This window comes from Ceratotherium simum, chromosome 18, assembly GCF_057802395.1.
Source record: "Ceratotherium simum simum isolate JZ-2026a chromosome 18, ASM5780239v1, whole genome shotgun sequence".
Classification (NCBI taxonomy): domain Eukaryota; kingdom Metazoa; phylum Chordata; class Mammalia; order Perissodactyla; family Rhinocerotidae; genus Ceratotherium; species Ceratotherium simum.
Genome location: NC_141917.1, coordinates 45,678,533 through 45,701,208, shown reverse-complemented (window position 1 = coordinate 45,701,208; position 22,676 = coordinate 45,678,533). Strand labels below are relative to the sequence as shown.

Here is a 22,676-nt window from a genome sequence, read left to right as displayed (position 1 = left end):
ATCAAAGCAATTTTAGTTGTTGTGTATCACAAATATATAAATACATAAAAATAGAAAGAATAAATACAGAAACACTTCCAACACCACCTGTTAACATGATGCTGTTTCTCTTTTGGGCTTTAGCTGGATGAAGCCAAGTTTTGAGGAAAACTGCATTTTGGAAATATAACAGCTCAGAAGTGGTCTGAGAGAGCAAATGGTCGGCAATAACCTGTTGCATGTAGCACAAAGAAAATAAAGCCGAGCGAATCCTCAGGGGGCTGCATCTGACATTCAGGTCCAGCCCCTCGGGGAGACATAGGCTTAAGCTCTTCCTGTCTGTACTCTTAGTTCAAGATCAACAAATGAAAACAGGACGTAAGGGAAAGAATACAAGCTTGCTTGTTTTGTTCTCATTTGCAGTGAAGCCTGGATGAAAATTTCAATAAATTAAGGGCTACCAACAACTGCAAAAATGGACACTTTCCATTGTCAGCGTATATCCATGTTGAGTATATATGTATGCCTCTGACTACTGGTATTACTAGAGAATTACTGCAGATACAAACCTCACTCTGCTGTTGCAGCCTTTGCCTCTCCAACTCCCAACACCGCAGTCCCACATTAGGACCCAGCTGAGATCCTTTCTTAAGCAGAATTGGAAGTTAAGAAAAATTTCCTTTAAAGTAATCATTAAAAAGTAACCTATACAGCTCAAGTAAACCAGTTCTTGGTTTGGGTTTTTTTACATTTTAAGTCTAACAAACATTTTTCAGAAAAAATGGCCTTTTACTACCTCATTTGGCAAAAACCTATGAAGCAAGTCCAGCTTGTCCCTTCTGGCTTCCAGTGCAAACATCAAACTCACACCACCATATTCATCTTGAATCTATTGCCCTGTGGAAGTTTGGAGTGTCATTGACAAGTCAGAAACAAATGTGTGTTTCCAGAGATCACCTGATATTTTTACTCATAAGTAAGCATACACCTTTCACCTTTGTGCCAGGCTTTTGTTTATAAAAACCATCCTTGAAAACAAAGGGTAAAATGTTTCTGTTCAGAAATGCCAGTCCTCCGTGCAAATATCCGTATTACGCAAGCGAACATGCATACCGTCACTTATCTGTGTAATCCACTTAAGTGGCTGAATATCACACCCTCTCAGGGGTTCCTACTTAAGTTTGAGATGCAGTTTTTTGATTGGGAAAGATTGCCGTTCCTGCGTATCACTATAAGGTGCTCTTTTCTACAGTCTCATCTATATAGATAATCTGAGCAAAGTAAATATTAAAATGGAGAATTTTGAGAAGCAGTTATTTTCTTTACTCCAGAAAAGCTATTGGACCTGCAGGGAAATCTTGAATGAGAAATATCCGTCACTGGCATTAATTAGAAACAGGTTTCATAGCCTTGTGGTATTGATAACAATGGGTAAAATATTTGCTATAAAGAAAAAAAAAATCTTCAGTAATTATCCAACCCCAGTTACACCTCCATTAAGCTCCCTGGCAAACCATCCTCCTCCCCCTGAGTGAACGGCTAAGCATCAAAATGGATTCCGTTGTACAGCCAGCTTCATGGGCTACAGTATACATGGGAGAGTCGGGCATAGGAAAAGAAACAGCAATGTAATTGTGACTCAGGGTCCCCAGTGTACACCCAGTGGCTGGAGACCTGAGGTCTGAAGGACTGTTTCTGCTCATTATATTCGGCTGGAGCCCCACCCAGGCTGTTGGGACCTCCATGCCTTCCACAGTTCCTAGCAGGAAATTGTTCTTTCTCTTCAGTGAGGAATATCTAGAGAAAAATCAACAGTCTCCACCCTCTGCCCATATGTTATCACACTGGAATTGTGGAGTCGGGTGGAGACTTAAAAGCAGCTAAAGTTGTTAGAGCAATCTGGCTATAGCTTCTGTCCCCTCATTGATTGGCAAGTTGATTCAGGTGATTTGATTGCCAAGTTGATTCAGGTGATTTGGCTGACCAGCCCTCAGTTCCCTTTCTCTCTCAACTCTCCCTTGAGGTTCTTCTCAAAAGAGTGTGCTCAGGCACCAAGAATGACCTAGATGGAAAGTCCCTCTCAAAGATAAAGAGCAATAACAATAAAAATAACAGTAGCTGCTAAATATTGGGAATGTACTAGCATCTAGGTAGTGTGATAAATGCTTTCCAAACACTTTCTCTCCTCATCTTTTAGCAGCCCTAGAGCTAGCTACTGTAATTGTCCTGACCAGGAAATGGAGGCTTAGAAATGTACACTAACTTGCCCAAGAGCGTGCAACTACAAAGTGGCAGAACCAAGATTTGAAATTTAACCCATGTTTTTTAACTCCCAAGTGAATGTCTTAATGGGAACATTTTTGGTATCTCCCCACCTTCCAACAGGGAGCAATAGATCTTTATTGTCAACATGCCATTGTTGTTAATACACAGCGACAGAGGCAGCTCTCCGATGGTCTTGGCATTAGTGGAGACTTCCAGGGTTCTCACCAGCATGCCAGCATTCAGCAGCTGCTACGTTCTCTCCAGGGTCTTCTCTGTGGGAGCTCTGCACGGATGCTTTGGTAATGGGACATCTGTTGTTAGGGGCTCCCAGCAGCTGCTCAACTGGAGTCCTCGTGTGTCTCACCTCCTTCAGGATCCACGTTGGGGGCCAGTGTTGAATGTAAGGTCCTGAGGGCCAGGCTAGATGAGATGAGCTATTTACCCAGGACAATAGCAGGGCCATGGCTCAGAGGAGAGCCCATAGCACGGTCAAGAGGAGATGCAAAATGTTGAAACTGGAGAAGCCGGGTCTAGCATCAGGCCAAAAGGGTAAGAAATGATGCTAAGCAGACGAATAATTACAAGGTCAGTAGACACAAAGTGTGAGAACAGTGGACGAAGCTGAAGGGAAGATGGATCAGGACAAGTTGTCCATTAATTTCACTGACGTGGAAGAGTGGCGAGAGCTGGGGAGCACTTTTGCTGGGTGGTCAGTTTGTCTGTTTGGTTTTTGTTGGGGGTGGATTCCGTAGAAATGGATGGGCCTGTGGAGTGAATGGTCCCGAGTAGTACTGGGTCCACACAGCTTTCAACAGTTGTGATTGCAATAGGCCAGCTGGCCTTTACTCTTACTGCCCCCTCAGAGGGGGCCATCCACAGCTGCATCATTGCTTCTCCACAAGTGCCTTCTGGGTAAAAGACAGCCCTGTTAGGGAATGTGTGCATCACTGAACTGCATTAAGGATAGCAAACGTGTGGAATAATAGAGCATCTCACTTCGTTCCATTTGCTAAGACTTTCCACAGACCCACCCACCCTCCTTATTCCAAATGAACTCTCAGACTCTATAAAGAAACCCATCAAATGGGTTACAGCAGATTACTGCTGTGTTAAGGACTGGAAAAATAGAGGATTTGGCAAATTCCAAAATTTGGGGTTATATAAAGACCTAGTCCCAGAATTAGCCTTGGCGTGCCTGATCTATGAGTTGACCAGAATGTTACTTTCAAAGAGTTAACGTTTGAAGTTCCATCCAGGTGAGGAAGCTAAGAGCGGTTCTTCTATTTTTGTAATGGTTAACAGGAGGCTTTGCAATAGAGACATAAACACAGGGGCCATTCTCCCGGGCTCTGGAATCAGACAGCTTGAGTTTAAAACCCACTTACAAACTGTGTGGCCTTGAACACATTACTTAATGTAGAGTCACTTCTTTATGACTCAGATTCCTCATTGGTCAAGAGGAAAATATAGTGCCTGTTTCAAAGGGTTAGTGTAGGGAGTCAATGAGATAATGTACATAAAGCACAGAGCATGATATCTGGCACATGGATGGTGCTCCAAAAGTTTTATTATCATATTGTTATTTTTATCACCATCTTCATTATACTCAGACATTATTACTCTCCCCTATTCGTTAGTTACTTTCCCAAGCTTCTGCTAACCTTGTACTTGGGCTCCATCTAATCGGCAGTGAGTCCAAAGAGTATTCATGATATCAAAGGGTTTGCTGAAGAATGTGTTAAAAGTTCACAACTGATCTCTTTGGTCCCAGCATCTAAGGTTAGGATTACCCCTCATCACCTTCTTGTTTTATGAATAATACCATGACATGGACTATTTATCAAGTTATGTTTCAAAAATAAGTAGCTTATTTGAAGCCATCTATATTTTCAGCCTAAATTCACTCTCAGTAGATTTATTGCCCACTGAGTAAAGACGTGCTGCCTTCATTTGTCCCAAACCTACAAGGGAAGTTCCTTAATTCTAATATTTGAACAAAAGAGACTTTTGTTGTTGTTTTCTTTAAGAGTAAATATCTAATAAAACATCAGTGACCATTTTTAGATCATTCTCAATCTGTTTGTAAAGCTAATACTAGGGCCGGCCCCGTGGCTTGGCGGTTAGTTGCTCACACTCTGCTGCTGGCAGCCCGGGTTCGGATCCCAGGCGCGCACCAACGCACCGCTTCTCTGGCCATGCTGAGGCCGCGTCCCACGTACAGCAACTAGAAGGACGTGCAGCTGTGACATACAACTATCTACTGGGGCTTTGGGGGGAAAAATAAATAAAATTAAAATAAATAAATAAATAAAGCTGATACTAATATTTCTTAGATTACTATAATATTATCAATATTTAGTAATCACTCCCTATAGATTGTGAGGTTTTATTTTTTGGATGATATTTAAGAGGTTGTTTTCATGAGTCATTTAAGAAATTGATAGTTTGGGCCTTTAAGTTTATTTACAATAGATTTTCCTTAAGAAAATGATCTCCATCTAGTGGACAAATTGTTATATTACAACCTACGAAGAAAAATATCAAAGCCCCTAGAATATCCCATATCAAACATTTTATGGCCTATTAATAAATTTTTGGTTTTAATAGGTAATATTATTGCAAAAAATGTTAAATATTTTAAGATACTTAGCAGTATGTGTTCCAAAACTTATAGTGGAGAATTTCTCTAAGTTAAGACTTGCTTAATTTAATTAGAAAAATTATAATAATAAAAAATACAAATTACTGATTTGGGGGGTTATATTGATATTTATTCAATGTAACTGAGAAAAACTAAACCCAAAATTACACTCCTATATCTCCTATATTTCTGTTTATGCATGGCAAGGAAAGGATAGTTATATTTTATTTTTTAAAACCATAAGAACATCTTGATATTGAAGAGAAATCAACATATTTTTGTTAATGTGTTCACATTAGGTCCTCCTCATGCTGAAGAGCTGTTATGACTGTTTTTCTTAGAGTAGAAATCTCCCCTGTCTTCTCCCTAGCAGAAATCTTTAATGTCTTTCAGCTGCATACTAAATGCCTTCAAAAGCCTTCTTTAAATACTGCTCTGCTATGAAGACTTCTCAGCTATCCCAGCCTGGAATAATCTCATCTCCTTTATTTTTGAATCTCAGTGTGTTCATAGTAGGTACCTGATATATGCTTATTTAATTAAGCGTATCCAAGAAGAGATCCAGAGATCCCGAATAAGTCTCTTTAATGATTAGAGATCCCTTCCTCTCCTGGCCTTTCTCAGCATTGATTGCCAGGAGTCCCACATACATGAAGTGCCTGTCCGAGTGAAACAGATGTCCCCTGTTTGGGTGTCACAGTTGCTAACGTACAATTGCAGTTTACATAATTATGCATTGGAGCTGGAACAACTTCAGAAACAGTAGATGATTAAATCCAGTTAGCTCAATAACTTTGGTTAATTAACTTTTCTGGGAGCTGGTATCCTTGTCTAAAATGAGTCTATTCAACTAGATAATCTCTCATTGTCTTTTAAGGACCAAATAAATACATCTGTAAAGTGACACAATTCTAAGAAAATTTTAAATTGGAAAACATGTTTATGACTGGCCAAGCTAGATTAGGAGTTTTTCCTGCTTTTTTACTAGATGGATTAATTTGGAGTCATTGTTTTCATTTGGTCATAGACTCATAGGTGAATCATGAAACATCAAGCCTCTTCTTGGTCCTTCTACTTTGGCATCCGACCTTTGGCTTATGACGCTATTTATTTATTATTTTTTTTGATGAGGAAGATTGGCCCTGAGCTAACATCTATTGCTAATCTTCCTCTTTTTCCTTGAGGAGGATTGTCCCTGAGCTCTGTGCCAATCTTCCTCCATCCTGTATGTGGGACACCGCCACAGCATGGCTCAATGAGCAGTGCATAGGTCCTCGCCCAGGATCCGAACCTGTGAACCCCTGGCCGCTGAAGCCGAGTGGGCGAACTCAACCACTATGCCACCAGGCAAGCCCCTATAACACTATTTATTAATAACTTCAATAGATAAAGTAAAAAAATATTTTAAAATTAGCTATTTAATAGTTTGGATAAAGGCTCTAATGGGGAAAATGTTGATAACAACTAAAGTTGAATTCATTTGTTTATTTACTCATTGAACAATTTTTTAAACCACATACTTACTGGGCTGTCCTGAGCTATCACCCTCCTCTCGTAAGAATACACAAGAGTTGCCTTTATTTTAATACTGGTTCATGTTTGACTAGAAAAACTCTTTGTGGAAAGTTTATCTAGAATATAAGGACTGTGATGTTAAGATGTTACGTGGTTCTTTATTCCCCCAACTCTAAAATCTGTATTGCCGAGCACAGTGCCTTTCATTCATTCAGTCATTCATTAAACCACTTAGTAAAGGTTTCTGAAGTGACGTGTGAAGTGCTAAGAACACCCTGTCTCCATTCTCAGAGAGCTCACAGTCTAGGGATGGAGACCAAGTAGTAAACATTTTTAATTCATTGTAAATGCTGTCCATAGGGAGTGGGAAGGTGTCTTGGGAGCACAGACAAAGGGCATCTCTTAAGCTCTGGGGTATTAGCGCAGCCTTGCAGGTGAGGGCTAATGCTCAAGGATGGATAACAATCAGGCAGGGAATAGGAGGGTTCAGTAACTAGGAAAGCAGAAGGTTAAGTAGTGATAGCCTGAGATAAGGAGATGGTAGTTGAATATGAGTGGAGCATGAAGTGCCTGATGGAAGAGGGTTGCATGTTGAAGTTGGGAAAATGGTTAATTGTAATTGAGAATGGATTGTTAAGACTTGATCAGTCTAGGCAAGAAATTTGGGCTTTATCCTGAGGACAGTAGTGAGCTACTGAAAGGTTTTAAACTGACAAATGGTGTAGTCAGATTTATGTCTTAAGAAGAATCACTCTTGGTACAGGGTGGAAAATGGATTCAAGAGACTAATTTAAAGACTGTTATAATAATGTAGGTGAGAGTTGATATATATAAACTTAATATATATATATATAAACTTAATATATTGCCAGTGGGGATGGAGGGAAGTGGATACAACAGAAATTAGTGATTGGATAGGTGTTGGCCGGAGGGAGAGATGCTCAGGTTTGGGGAAGCGATGGTATTAGGCATATAAAGGGCACTTGTTGAATTCAACCTAAATATCTAGTGAATTACTATGTATTTTTTGTTCTTTTCCTAAAAGTAATTCTGTCCTTAGGAGAACTATTCTTTGCAGAACAGTTTATTTTTAACTGAAGTTGAGTTTAGAGAGACCTACGTCTTGTATCTGGTCATTAACAAAAGTACACAAAGACTTAGGAAGACAAGAATATGAAGTCAGTGTGTTTTTTACTTTTGTGTATTTCAATATTATCATTTTTTAACAGCAGGAATCAGCTGTAAATTTTCCCACTTTCGATTCCTAAACTAAAATCTCCCTTAATAAAATATCAACGTGCAAGGTCCACAGCAATGTCATTTCTTCTCCTTTGTTACAGTTTCGATGTGGACAATGGCACATCTTCGGGACGGAGTCCCTTGGATCCCATGACCAGCCCAGGATCCGGGCTAATTCTCCAAGCAAACTTTGTCCACAGTCAACGTCGGGAGTCCTTCCTGTATCGATCCGACAGCGATTATGACCTCTCTCCAAAGTCTATGTCTCGAAATTCCTCCATCGCCAGTGATATGTAAGTATAAGGGTGCTCAAAGAGAAGAGGGAGCTGCTAAAGAAAATCAAGTAAATTTATCTGCAGAGTTGATGATGTAATAAAACCAATACGTTTATTTAACTGCATCGTTCTCTAAGGAAGGTGAATGAAATTAGGAAGAATGGTGAGTAAAATTATACAAACTGAAGATAAATGGTAGATTTAACTTGAGTACACTGTCACTATTGATAAGAAACATTTATTTTCCCAGAGAATACATTGTCTGGGAAAAGTGAGAATTAAATTTTTAATAGAAACATTTACGCTGAAAACATTAGCTTATATTCATGTAGGACCTGAGTTTTATTTTAGCAACCCAGCCACGTGAAGATTTTCTAATATTTCGAAAAACTTTAAACTCAGTTTGAAAATCCCTGTGATATTAGAGTGTATAGCATTTTGAATATATCTCAATTAATGTAGGGTACAGATGTTAGCACTGGTTTGCCAGATCATTTGAGAGATCTTTTTGCGGTTTTGCCTAAATTAAACCATCTTTGGAATACGAATTGCTGGAGGCAAGCACAGAAAACATTAGACAGACTTGAATATCATTTAAGACATGGAACAGCTTGGAAAATAATTAAAACTGATAAGTAGGTTTGCAGATCATACACTATCATTAGCTCATTTTCTCAGCACATTCCATTCTTGTGTTTACTGTAGGGTTTATTAGGTTTCTAAGTTCTGGAGGCTTCTAAATAGGGCCTTATTCTCACTCAATACATGCCCTGTCATTTAGGGTAATTCTACCTCTGTATAGAGTTGGTCACCACTTTCCTCCTCTGCATTTAGACATTTGTCCAGTAACACTCACCATCCTCTCATGACACCATCTCACAAACTCAGGACAGGTTGCAATTCATCTCATAAGAATTAGGCTAGATGGAGCCCTTGGGGGTCTGGTGTTATTCTGGATATCCTAACAGACCATCAGAGTACCCCAATAGGTCTAAATGGGGTTCTAGAAATGAAATTGTGCTTTACTCATTTTCACAACCTATAGTTCTTGGTTGTCATTTTGTTAACAGTTGTAAAATAACACAATTCATACTCCATTCTCCCTGAGAATGAGCAACTAAACTGTGATCATTTTGATTCAAATACTGAATTATTAAACTCCTATTGTGTACCTGTCCCTCTTTGAAGCACTGCAGGAGACACAAGAAAACTATAAGACAGGGTTCTTGATATCAAATAACTAATAATCTTATGGAATGACAGGTCTCACATCAGGTAATTAGTAGAAAAGACCATATGTAAGTCCTAATGGAGTCTTTGTGGACTACAAGTAAAAGCATCTTACCAGCTATCTTTAATTATGTACAGATCTATGCCATCTTTCAAAAAATATTTAATCTACCCTTGTTTTCTCTGCTTTTTTGGCAGTGAAACTTCTTCAATAAGTTTTATTTCTCCCCATCCTCTTACCCCCACCCCAAAGATCTACATCTCCTCTTTACATTTTTTACCATGTTGTGTTGCCTTAATTAATAGTCTGAAGTCTTCATTCCCATGGACCTCTGAAAATCCATTTAATTCAAGTAATATTTATCAGTCACCCATAAAGCGGAAGGCATGGTACCAGTTACTAGAGGAGATACAAGGTACATTTCATCTCCTAGCTTTCATCATTGCTGTGTTCTCTGTCCCCTCCTCCTCATAGACGTTTCCTTCACTAACTCCTCTTATCACCCCTTAACAAATTTCCCCACAGCATAGCCCCTGGGCCTCTGGACTCTGCTTAGAAAACTCTTTTGTGTAAAGGTTCAACTATCAGCTTTCTTCAGATGAGTTACTGTGTATTATCTCTGTCCTTGCAACCTCAGGGAGCTCCAGATCTGCAGCATTCCAGAAATGCTTTCTGGAAATTGGTACTTTCTTATTTAACTGTACCTCACAATCATTAATTAGTACATGTTCATCAGTAATATGTGAGCTCTAGGTCTAGAGCACTTAATTGCCTTCTGGAAATTTATACTTTCTTGTTCAACTGTTACCTCACAGTCATTAATTAGTATATATTCATTATTAATACATTGTATTAATGGTGTTCACTCTTCTTCACCCCATTTCCCAGTGGCCCTATTTCTATGTTGTTTTTATCCTATTTTCTCAGGCTTGAAATTCAAGACATTCATTTGTTCATTCACACATAATGCAAACACTCGTTGAGCAACTGTGGTGTATTCAAAGCTCCCAATCTGCGGATAGTGGGAGGTCTGACATTTTAGACCATTATAATAAAATATGGTGTGCACCATTCTTGAGGCATTTACAAAACTGTGGGAGCAGAGAGGAGAAGGAGAGTTTGCCAGCCAGGGAAAGCCAGGCTAGGGAAGCAATATTTGCATAATTTGAGGCAGGGAAAATCATTGCTAAATTACGGAATGACAGTCTGGTGGGTGTGAGTAGGGAAATGTGGCAGGAGAGAAAGAAGGTTCAGATACAGCCTATGGGACATGACAGCCACAGAGGTTTTTAGCTGGGATTTGGCATGATCAAATTCTTGTTTTTACTGCATTCTGATTACTCTGTTGTTGAATGCTTGTAGAGAGTGAAGTGACTACAGGGGAATAGATCATATTGAAATTTGTAGAAACAAAGGAGGCTATAGATGATGGAGGCCCAGGTCAAGAGAGTGGTGGTGGGATGAACAGGTTGGTCCAGATGCAAGAGCCAAGAGGCTTACAGAATGGTGCGTGTATGCGTGTGCATGTGTGTGGGTGTGGGTTGGGGGACAGCCTGTGGGGAAGGAGAATCAAAGAGAGTGCTGAAGTTTTGATCCTGAACAAGTAAATGACTGGTGATGTTGACATGAGGAACACGGGATAGAGAGTGGACAACATAATGGCACATAATAGGTAATGGATTTGGCTTTTCCATGATGAGGATGGAACTCTGGGGCAAACAAGGCAACAGTTCAAGAACAAGGACAGAGAGCAGAAACAGCAGTCCAGAGGATGAGGAGAAATGAGAAGAACCAATTCCCTCCTGTAATTACTAGGTTTTGGATGACGACTGAGGGACGCTTCTTAGTGAGGTCATGGAATTAGAAGCCCAGTGGGTTGAGGAGTGAATTGAAAGCGCAGATATCAGCCAGTGCGGGCATCTCTTTAAAAAGGTTGATAAGTTAAAGGGGGAAAGAGAACTAAAGCTGCTTGAGGGAGAATTAGGTTCAGAGGGACATTTCTTTGAATTTAAGCCACTTGAGCTAAGGGGAAGGGGGCGTTAAAGATGGAGCTGTAGCTGCTGACAAAAATATAATCATGAGCTCAAGTAAAGGGACTAACTTTGGAAAAGTAGTGGAGATAAGTACTGTACTCTTTAGAACAACAAAGGAAAAAACAAGTGAAAGGGGGAAATTTAAATTTGGAGACGGAGGGGTAGAAAGTTTAGAGAATTCATGGCTAATGATCTCTACTTTTTCTTTCAAGTAGGAAGGATAGCCTTCAACAACTAAAGGAGGGAGAGATGGGGCAGCTTGAGAGCAGGGAAAGGCTTCAACAGCCCCTCTGCAGATCAAAAACGAGAACAGGAGGGGGGGTGAGGAGAAAAATGGCAAAGCCTCAAAGATAATAGTAAATAATGTTGAATTGATGAATGACCCAGGTTGAAAGTCATCCTCTCCAAGTTCGTCAAAGGTGAAACAACTGTGCTTTAGACAGAGGCCAGGCACAAACTCACAGTGAGTGAGTGGACTTTATTTTACATAGTTGTATATTCTATTTTCTAAAATTATAGTAAATTGATTTTTGGAGACCAGTGTGTAGATTGTTTCTTTTATACCCTCTACTCAAGTTAGTAAAAATGAGATATACACATGCATTTTATGAAAAACCTCTGATATTTCATATTTAAATAGAGCTTTTCTTTCCAAAGCAAACTTACAAGGATGGCCTCATTTTTCCCTGTTTCTTTATCTGATTGGACTCACATAAGAATCACAAATTAAATCAGACCATGATGCAACTCTATATATTGTTGAAAATGTTGAGATATTCAGCTTTGAGATATTCAGCTTTCTCATTCCCTCTGGATATTTACGTTGAAACAACAGGGTTTTCCTTGGACACTAACTGACTCCTGGAAAGCATTCTTTCTGCCAAGGAGATGAAGTTTCTCTGAGAAGCAAGGTGAATAGAATAAATAATTACTGTTTGAGTCTTCAATCGGATACTACACTTATCTTCTACACATAAAGGGTTATGCTTTCTCCTCATTTGACTTCACAGTAGCCATATGTAAACCTCCATTTTCATATCTTACTTAGTTCATGATAATGCTGGGAGGATTGTTCAGTGTCTCTAATTCAACTGTACTTTCTAGAGAATGACATGATATATTTTATATATTTGACATTATATATTTTAATCGCTTTTGATGATTTTATATTTATTGTTCTAGTTAAGCTTTCTATTGAGAAAATTCTTTAGAAATTGCAAATACAAACACTACCAATGAAAGTTTGTGATTATCTATTTGAATGAAATGTCTTGGAAAACCTTTAAATGCTCTTTAAGTTGAAATAGAATTGTTTAATTTACTGAGAAAGTTGGAAGGAAAATAATTACTTCCTAATAGATAGGATGTCATCATGTTATCTTCTGTAAATAGATACTATTTAAATAGCTGAGACTAATAACAATAGTAATAATAGTCCTAGCATATACTGCATGTGTATGTCACCCTTGACTTTTCCAAGTATTTTCACATCTGCTATCTCATTTGATACTTTTCACAGTCCTATGGATAGGGACATTATTATGCCATTTTACACTTGAGAGATCCAAGTCCTGAGAGCTTAACTTTTTTAAAAATCATTTTTAAAAAACAACAAATAGTTTGATCATTTCTAGGAGAACATTATTTTGATAATTCCATTATAAACAAGGTGCAGTGGCTACTGCAGCAAAAACTGCTGAGAAACAGAAGTACCTGTTGACCAAATTCATTTGACCAAATGAATTACCTGGCACTATGAAAATTTGGTTTTCAGTTACATTTTAATTATAAAATAAGATAAAAGCTCAAACTGGCTAGGGAAGTCATAAAGAAAGTATGTGACCAACTCTTGGAAAATATATACGAATGTATAGGACTAGGCTAAACTCAGCATCGAAAAAATTAGCTTATATAAGGCCAAAGAGAAATTCCTGGCAGCTTCTACTCAGAAGACTGTCACATCATTTGTTAAATGTGTCCCCAGTAGCAACTTAATTCTTAAGAATAATAAGAAAGGAAGAAAGGAAAATTTTAAGTATTAGCATGAGTACAGTAAAGAAATAAATACATGAAAATTTACTTCAATAGTAAAAAGTATTTTTTAACAATAAAAACAACTGGATAAACAGAAGGTTGCCCAAGTGCTGTCATGAAGAAACAGGAAGAAAGTTACAATATGGTTAATTACATAGAATGTATGCCAGTTTTTCCCTCTTAAAGTTTTTCAAAATGCATTTAAAATTATTTTGACTTCTGAATAATGGTTACTTCTGTTGTTGCACTTCATCCAATAATATAATGTTGTTAGTATTTGCAAATACACAGATATGATACACTGGGAAATTAACAGAATTATCAGTGACAAGAAAAATAGAATTTAGTCATAAAACTATGAGTTTATTGAATACAAGCTGCCTGTCAAACCACTTCAGTAAAAAAAGAAATTTCAGTTCACTACATAATGGTCCCTCTAGTCCCCATCTTCTGCTGAATAAACACTAACATCCAGAATGTAAAGATGATCCAAGTAGCTCTTTACTCATACTTATATACTTATACATACAGAGTATGAGGAGGGGAGGGCGTGAAGAGGCAATGAAGCGGAGGTGGGTGGACTCAATATACCATAAAAAACTGGGGCACACTACGCAGTCTAGCTAATTAGTCCCCGGCACTGGACAGAAGGATAGGACCTCACTGATCAGGCCTTTGGAGTGCCCCATGTGGGCATTCTCTCAGCTAGTAGACAATATCCCCCATTCCCTTTCTCAAATTGTTCCCCTTTCTTTAGCAGTTAGCTAAGTCCCTCACCACCTCTTGAGCCTCTAATGTGAGTTTTTGGTCATAGCCATTGCTCACTACTTCTTGTGACTACTGAGTAGAAGGGTAGTGTTGCCTCTAATCCTGAGTTTGAAAAAAGAAGAATGATCACTTATATGTCTACTCCTCTCTTCTATTACGTTACATTATTCTTCCTTGGTCATACTAGGGTATATCTAAAAATAAAAATAAAAAGGTATGTTGCATTACAAAGGTTCTAGTCCTCACTGGATCTACATAAAAAGTTTGTAGCCCCACCCAGCTGGATTTTAGATTTTATTACACTAAAGTGTATCTGTCTCCTTGCTAAGCTTGATTTGCGTTTGAAAGTCCTCTAGCGTTATCTAAGCACAGAAAAGGACCACGGCGGCCAAGTAATTCCTTCCCAAGTTCCTGAGTTTTCCCAACCAAGGGGGTGTTCTCAGCCATCACTCTATGATGTAAGGGAAATGAGACTAAGACCAGGATTCCCAAAACGTACTGAGGTCCTGTGGGGCACCGCAAGGAACTCACATGGGTGCCAGGGGTATTTTAAATTTTCAAGGGAAACACAGAAATATCTGTCAGTCACCTAGGGAATTAATAGCTTGAAATGTTCCCAGTTTCAACTTTAGATCATTCTTCTCCTTTCTCTGCCATCCTATCTTTGCAAAACTGGGTTTTCAATAAGTGCTGTGATAAAAAGCAAGCACTACACAAAAATCAGTGTGGACCAGGCAATGCAGAAGACACGTCCAATCTGATTCCAAAGTGAGAAGTTGTGCATTACTCAACAGGTGCTAAATCGTTGGGACAAAACCTTATTAAATAGTTTGGACCTAACTACTTAATTGGAACTATTAGTTATTTCTTTTGGCCAATGGGGTGCTGTAAAAAATTACTGAGATGCTAAGAGCGTCATGAACTGAAAAGGTTGGGAACCTCTAGATTAGGATGTTTATTCATGTCCTTAGGATTGGAGCTAAATCAAATCTCTGTTTGAAGAGAAATTTTAAGAAAAAGAAAAACAACTCAAGATTCAAAGCCAGGAACTTCTTGATGGGCTCTAGAGAGTTTATCCTGTTCTTAATTCTGTTAGGACCCCAGGTAGACAAATCTTTTGTTATTATCAAAAAATGATATTGTTTTGGTAATGAGCCAGATAAACCAGGCTTTTTCTTCCATTCCCTGTGGGTTGGCCACTGTTACTATTATTACTATGGAGTATTGATGCAGACACTAACACCAGCCATTAAATCCTGAGAAGTCTTTTGGCAGAATATTCTAAGGTCATTGGCTACTAGAATACCTTCTTGCTACCTTTTTTTCTCCTTTTCTTTTTTTAAATTCCATTCTTTGTCCAGTCACTGAGGTTGTCTTATTTCTGACTCAAGAAAACAGGAATTCCATGAATGGCAAAATAATACTTATAAATTAGTTAAATGTGCTTCCTGAATCTTTGAATTAAGGAATTAAAAATACCAGCTGAACACACATTTTATATTTCTAATCTCATACTAAAACAGAATCATAAAAAGGAAGTTCTAATGTTGTGACATTTTGAATGATCATGTTTGTTAATGCCATAGGGTAGAAATAAAGAGTTGATTTTACTGCATTACTACAGTGAGATGGTGTCAACATGTTTGGGTATCATTGCACTGTGCTCCAATCTTTTAAAATAACAAATTAATTAAGTCATGTGTTCTAATATCCCTTGATTATCACTGCCAAAGTAATAGATATATCTTGAGGTCTCAGGGGACATGGAGAGAGAAATATTCATCATGAAAATTCTTACGGCAGAGGGAAATGGAGAGTGACCAAACATTAGTAATTCATTATTTCTATGATAAGACTACTGCAATTCTATTACATCTTTAGGAGAATTTGCACTAATATTTAGTATACAATTTTCTTTTCTGAATTTCCTTCATACTCAGTCTGCTCCTTAGTGTTTGGATTTTAGTTTTAATTGTGAAAAAAGAAAAAAAAAAGCAGAAAAATAGTCACCTGACTGTTCCACAACATGCATACCTAAAAGAAAAAGGCAGTGGGGAGACAACGATTTAAACTTGTAAATGTTTGATTATGCAGATTTTACCTCAGAGTTAATAGTACTTTACAAAGGGTAACATCTTTTTAAAAAACATGGGGAGAAGGGACAGCTTAGTAATAAAAGTGATTACTCCACAATCCTATGAGATATCACATCCCTGCTAGAGAGCAAACTTGAATTGACCTTGGTCAGGGAAAAGCTGGCTTATTTTTCAGTGTATACAAAGAACACAATTTCTAAGAGCAATTTCTGAGTAAAATAAACTAACTAAAATTAGGAAATTTTGAAAACCATCTTCAACGAACAAAGCTAGCACAGAAACCTATATAGTGCTCTCAGTGCAATGTGGGCCTAGATGAATGAATCATGTTGAAAATTATTGGCTCTTCCCGCCTCTTGACTTGTAAGGGGCAAATGGCCATTACAAAAGAGGTTCTAGTTCTGTCAATTGTAGATACTGTGCCTGGTGGCTCTCACTTGCTCTCTTATCCCAACACACTTTCCTCTATGTATTAAAGAACTCTAGAATCAAAACCATGCTCCAGTATATTATAAAATGAAAATTTTCTGAACTTTAAATCTTGATTGTAGGTGGTGGGAATGGGGCAGATGGTGACAGGCTGGGAGAAATAAGGAAGTTGATTTCTAATGGAAGTAACCGATCTATGTCTTCCTCTACATTATAAATAAAGGAGTGTGTTAATTGGCTGCATTTTTGAATGAGTGTCATGCTTTACTAATTCAGCAAATACTGATAGCACCTACTCCATGACAGGGTATAATCTGAAGATGATGTAGACCCATGAAAACAAGACAAAAATTTTGTTTGGATCATGTATTCTCGTCATTTTTAAAAAAATTCTATATAGAAAAGAAGACTTACCTAGTCAATATTGAGATTCCTATATAAATCCCTGTTTTCATTTACACATCAATCACTTTAAATATTTATTTTGCTTGTCGGTCTTAGATCCTTGGTGAAGTGTTCTCAATGTCTCCTGTACTGTTTTCTGAGCCATATAAGGAAAAATAATCACACTGCTGGAACATTTATGTGATGTGTTTCTTGAGATAAGATAAACTAGGAAGCATTACTAAATCATCCTCACTGAATCCCTGCAATATGAAACATTTAAAGATGTGCTATTACAAATATGGAGAAAGAAAGCCTTCAACCAGAGTCATGGTTGTTTCAGAAAAACCAAGTCAGGAGTATCAAGCACTGGGCTTTGCTCTCAGATTGCTGGCCCTTTGTGGTGTGGTTCAGGTGAGATTCGTTGAAGAAATAGCCACAATTATTCCATCTGCCTTTTGCAGTTTCTCTCAGGCTTTATGTCAGCTTTCCATTAATTGTCTTGAGACTTCAGGGTTTTTCTTAACCTTGGGTGAAGAAAAATTTGTTATCATTGACCACTGGACAGTTAGGTCTAGACATATGGAAGGCACCACTTCCTACAACCTCTCATTGGAAGCAGATAAGTTAAAAGCAGAAAGAGAAAGAACAGCTGCTTGTACCTCTGCAAATGTGTGAGGCTGCAATTAAGCAATTTAAGCAATCAGTAACAGGAAATCATTTAAGCAATTCAGTGGATGATATCGTCTCCTAGTAAATGTTATGAATGATCCCAAGACCAAGACCTTTTAGCTCATCGTTTCACTTCCAGGGAGAACAAGGCTGCATGCCGTTCTCATGTTTCTGTGTCTCAACATCCATTCCTCCTTTGGGACTTAGACAACTTCAAACTGAATTTGTTCTATCCACAAGGGCCAGTTTTGTTTGTTTGGCTAGTTATTTTTGGTTTCTCTGTTTGATTTTTGGTTTTTTTAACCAGAAAAATCAAAAAATAAGCATTGTGATTTATGTGTTATCTAAAGGTCTGTACGGTGATTTTTCTAAAGGGAAATAAAACTTGCATCCAATCATTATTATTTTCAATTATGAATATATTTTTACAGAAGCTAAAAAGAAGATAGTTGGTAAAAAGAACTCTTTTACGTTAAATCATGGAGTTAATTTCATGTGTCAACTGCATACTTTTTTGTTTGTTTTTATCTTTTCGTGTGCATTCTTTATCTTTAATACATTGAGTTTCTATTCATTTATTCCACCTACTATAGAGATTAGGTAAAATTTCTAATACGTTTCACTGTTTTTTGTGGGTTTTTTTCTCATTTTATTTTTTTGTGAGGAGATCAGCCCTGTGCTAACATCTGCCAATCCTCTTCTTTTTTTGCTGAGGAAGACTGGCCCTGGGCTAACATCCGTGCCCATCCTCCTCCACTTTCTATGGGACGCCGCTACAGCAATGGCTTGCCAAGCAGTGCGTTGGTGCGCGCCGGGGATCAGAACCGGTGAACCCCGGGCCACTGCAGCGGAGTGCCGCACTTAACTGCTTGCGCCACTGGCCCGGCCCCGTGTGTGTTTTCTTTTGTTTGTTTATTCGTTTTGCATTTGTTTAAAGGTAGCCCATCTTGTACTATTTATCCAGAAAGGAACCTGGTATTTCCCAGACAGATAGCTTGTCTGTAATCCAGCTATCCAAACACAGGAGCACTTTGAAAGTGGTAAAAGTATGTTTCAAAGGTTCATAAACAAACCTAGCAGTCATCAGTTCAAGTTCAGGATATTCACAAGGTCCACCATGTTTCCTCATGTGACTCAGCTTCGGTAGGCTCTTTGGGGAGTGAAGTACATACCTATAGTTTTGTTGACAAGTATTTGGTACACGCTCAGGAGTCTATAGATAGGAATCTATGTTCTTAAAATTATCTGGCACTTGTATAGTCTTTATAGTTAATGTAGAATTCTCCCATGAAATTTAATATGTCAACTTAAAAAGCAAATTAGCCTGTTACTTTACCCTCAAAATGAGTTTATTCAGGAATAGCAAAAAAATTTTCAATTCAGGATGTGCATGCTATGGCAAACCATAGGCAAATCTGGAAAACAAAGGAGGAGAGCTGCTTTTATAGAGAGAAAGGGGGAGTAGGAAGGACCTGTTCTAAAGGAAAGTTCACTGGGGGGAAGTAACAGTTCAGGGCAGCAACAGCTTCTCATTGGCTGAGCTGCAGCATTTCTCATTGGCTGGGCTGTTGCTGGGTGGGGAGAAAAATCTTCCTTTAGTAGTAAAGTAGTTTTACTTCCTGTTGAAGATGCACGTGTATGTCTCTTCCTGTATGGTGTAATTGATGATGTATGATAGGGCATGAGAGTGCCCCCTACAGGCCTTCCTGACTCCAATTTAGTTAAGGTTTCTTTTATTCGTTTCCACAAATACTTGATCCTCAAAACAATCATATAAGGAAACTAGGGAAAATATCATTAGCTTAGCTGTAGAAATCACAAAATTTTACTAAAAAATATTGTATCCTGCACACACACATACACACACACCATGAATTAGAATCTAGGTATCTTGACCCTGAACCTAAGTTTATTTTGATGAATGGCTGTTGCTAGACCATTACTTTGGCATTTGCTGGCACATACAGTAGCCCCTAGATGAGAATGCAATAAATACATAAAGTAATTATACTAAAATCTTTATTTTTCTTTAAGGGATGGAGAATCTTGATGGGCATCTGGGCAAATCTTTTGATGTAGGGTCTTTGCCAAGTAATTTGGAATTTTGTTATGTTAATATATCAATCCTGTTTGGCCCCCAAGCTTAGAGTAGGTGTTTTTTTTTTCCAGTTATATAAAACATTGTCTTCCCTTGGATGACTTATAACTGAAGTTTTGTAAAGATTGCTCAAGAGCTGCACTGGTCAACATGATAGCCATTTGCCATGAGTGACTTTCTCTTAGTTTAAATTAATTAAAATTAAATGAAAGTAAAATTCAGGTCCTCAGTTGCAGTAGCCATATTTCTAGTGCTAAGAAGCCACATATGGCTAGCAGATACTGTGTTGGATAGCAGAGATAGAGAATATTTCCATCATTACAGAAATTTCTGTTGGACACTGCTATTCTAGAGTCTAGAATGTATACTCCATGTGGCTTTAGAATAGTCTGAATTCATTTGGCATGTAGAAAGCAGCATGATGTGGTAGAAACTAAACAGTATTTTAAAGCCTGAGTTTAGAACCAGCTACACAGCACATTTCCATGCTTGGGATTTCATGACTCAGTAAGATATCAAAAACCACCTGGAGACTGACCTAAGGTTACTAACTGCATACTTTGCCAGGTAAAGGACATTAACGAGAAAATTCTCATCAATATACACAATCATTTTACTTTTAGAAGGCATTTTCACTTCAATAAAAAAGAAAGGGCATGATCCCAGAATAAAGGAGAGTTTTCCAAAGGAATATGTTTAACTTTTTAAACACCTCACTCTGTGGTCCATGTTTGTTCTCACTCTGACAAGGAGCAATGAACATTCTGTTGGGCAGGCACCAGATCTCAGCCTGGCATTTGAAAACCGCTGAACTCTGCCACTGGCCAAGGGTGTGACCGCCAATGAATTACTTAAGTTCTCAGAGCCTAGTTCCTTATCTTAGAATGGGAATATGAGCATCCGTCTAGTGCAGAGTCGTCAGAATTGAATACGGTGTGCTGGTAGAGCAGTGTCTGGCACATAGTAGGCACACATAAAACGTACTGCTCTCACTCCTCTCTATTCGATCACTCCCTTCCTTTTAATCTACTGAATCTTTTTACCACATGAAGATCTTAGAAAATTGTTGTATTAGCTACTCATAAATCTTTCCCCCAGGAACCCATCTTGGAGAGAAACCAAGAGGGCGGGGCCATTGACGTTAAGAACGGCTGTCAAATAAGATAAACTATGAAAGCACTTGTTCCTAGAACACAGTGTGAGGGCACTCGTGAAAGCTTGCTGTGTACTCAACCCTTCCCCCTTCCTTCTTTCCCCTCTAGGGAAGCCAGTACTCTGGGGACAATACATTGTGACATCAACACGCCTGGAAGAATCCCTCTATTGTATTGGCTTTTATTAAACAAAATGCTTAGTGCGTGTGTCCGTGCACATGTGCAAAACACTTTTTAACTTATTGAAGTTGGAAAGTGTTTCAATATGTAGTTTTGAAAACAGGTTGTCTTTCATGCCATTGTATAACTAACAGATTTGAGGGCATTCATTGGCATCATGTACGTTTTCTAATGCAGCCTAAATTTTTGTTTTATGACAAGTAGAGATTACACAAAGACTAGAGAATTTTGGCTTATGTTACATTAATCCAATTCCATCTGCTTTATCATCAGTGCATGTGATCTGAGCACACATGGGCCAAAAATTGAGGGATTTGTTTTAAGGAGTTTTTTGTCAAATATCAGGCCATGTCTTAATTCTCAAAATGTGAATAAGAAGTGAGCAAATGATTTAAATTTCAGAAGACTAAGTAGCTTCTAAGGTCACATCCATTTCTAAAGTCACATGATGTATTTTTGTTTTTAAATTTTTTTGAGACTTTAATTTTTAGACCAGTTTTAGTTTCACAGCAAAATTAGTAGGAAGGTAGAGAGATTTCACATATACTTCCTGCCCCCACACCAGAGTGGTACATTTGTTACAACTAATGAAGCTGCATTGACACATCATAGGATGTTTTTAATCATATGAAATATACCTTAAAATGTAATGTTTGCAGAGCAGATGTTCTTTAAAGAGTTTTTCCATTGAGTAGTAAAGGCAAAATAATATCATAAATTCTCTTTATGCTGATAAGGATCGCGGTAAGTTTTTTCCCCCCACAGTATCTTTTTCCCCCTCATTTGAAATATAGAAGGCAGAAAACCAAAATGCTTATGTCAAAGGAAAGAGAGCCCACAAAATTTCCCTAGGATTACACACACACACTATAAATTTACATATAGATATTTACATATAAATGTATGTGCACATAAACGCTATCTTCAGAAGCCTTTGTTACTTAGGCATGCATGCAGTCTTGCTACACTCTGAATATGGACATATGATATTTAACTCTCAGCCAGAACTATCACTTATGTGGGAAACCACAAATTATTTTCATTTTATTTATTATTTTATTTTAAGGGGGAAGGACATGAAAAGCAATAGTTGGGCAGGGCTTGTTTTGTTTCGTAAGTCGTTGGTAATGTTTTTGTTGTTTTGATTTTTTTTTTTTTTGCATTTACATGTAACTCTTCTATTTATTGTCTTTATCATACACATCGCCTTCATGAAATGGAAAATGTACTAGAGATTGGGCACTGGTTTGGACATGCTTTTGGCATTGATAAATGGATTATAGATGCAGAATTGCGCAGTGTCTAAGCATAGACCCATGCTGCCTGAGTTTGAAGTCGTACTGCCTGAATTTGAATGCTGTCCCCGTCACTCCACAGGCATGAGATTTTTTTGTCCTTCTTGGGCCTCCCTTTTCTCATCTATGAAAAGCATTTAACAAGAAATAATCAATGTAAAGTGCTTTCTTTGCACAGTGCCTGGCACATGGTAATCATTCAATAAATGTTAGTTATTGTTATGGTTTTATAATAATAATAATTGTTTGCAATTATTACCATTGTTATTTATAATTTTGTTGGATATTTATACTCTGACTTTTAAAAATAATTATATTGAAAGCCCGTTTTAAGAAATAAAAAAATAATGGTAACATGTTACAAGGGCCCCCAGTGCTGAAACCAACA

At 38.0% G+C, this 22,676-nt stretch overlaps 1 protein-coding gene across 2 annotated transcripts in view; it reads left to right on the top strand.

The window, feature by feature from the left end:
* Positions 1-22,676, top strand: part of PDE4D (phosphodiesterase 4D) — a 330,234-nt gene that overhangs the window by 112,135 nt on the left and 195,423 nt on the right. For both annotated transcript variants that reach the window (XM_004422848.3, XM_004422849.3), the window contains exon 2: positions 7,741-7,932. In XM_004422848.3, coding sequence (XP_004422905.1) covers positions 7,741-7,932 — 192 coding nt within the window. The remainder of the gene's footprint in view (positions 1-7,740; positions 7,933-22,676) is intronic.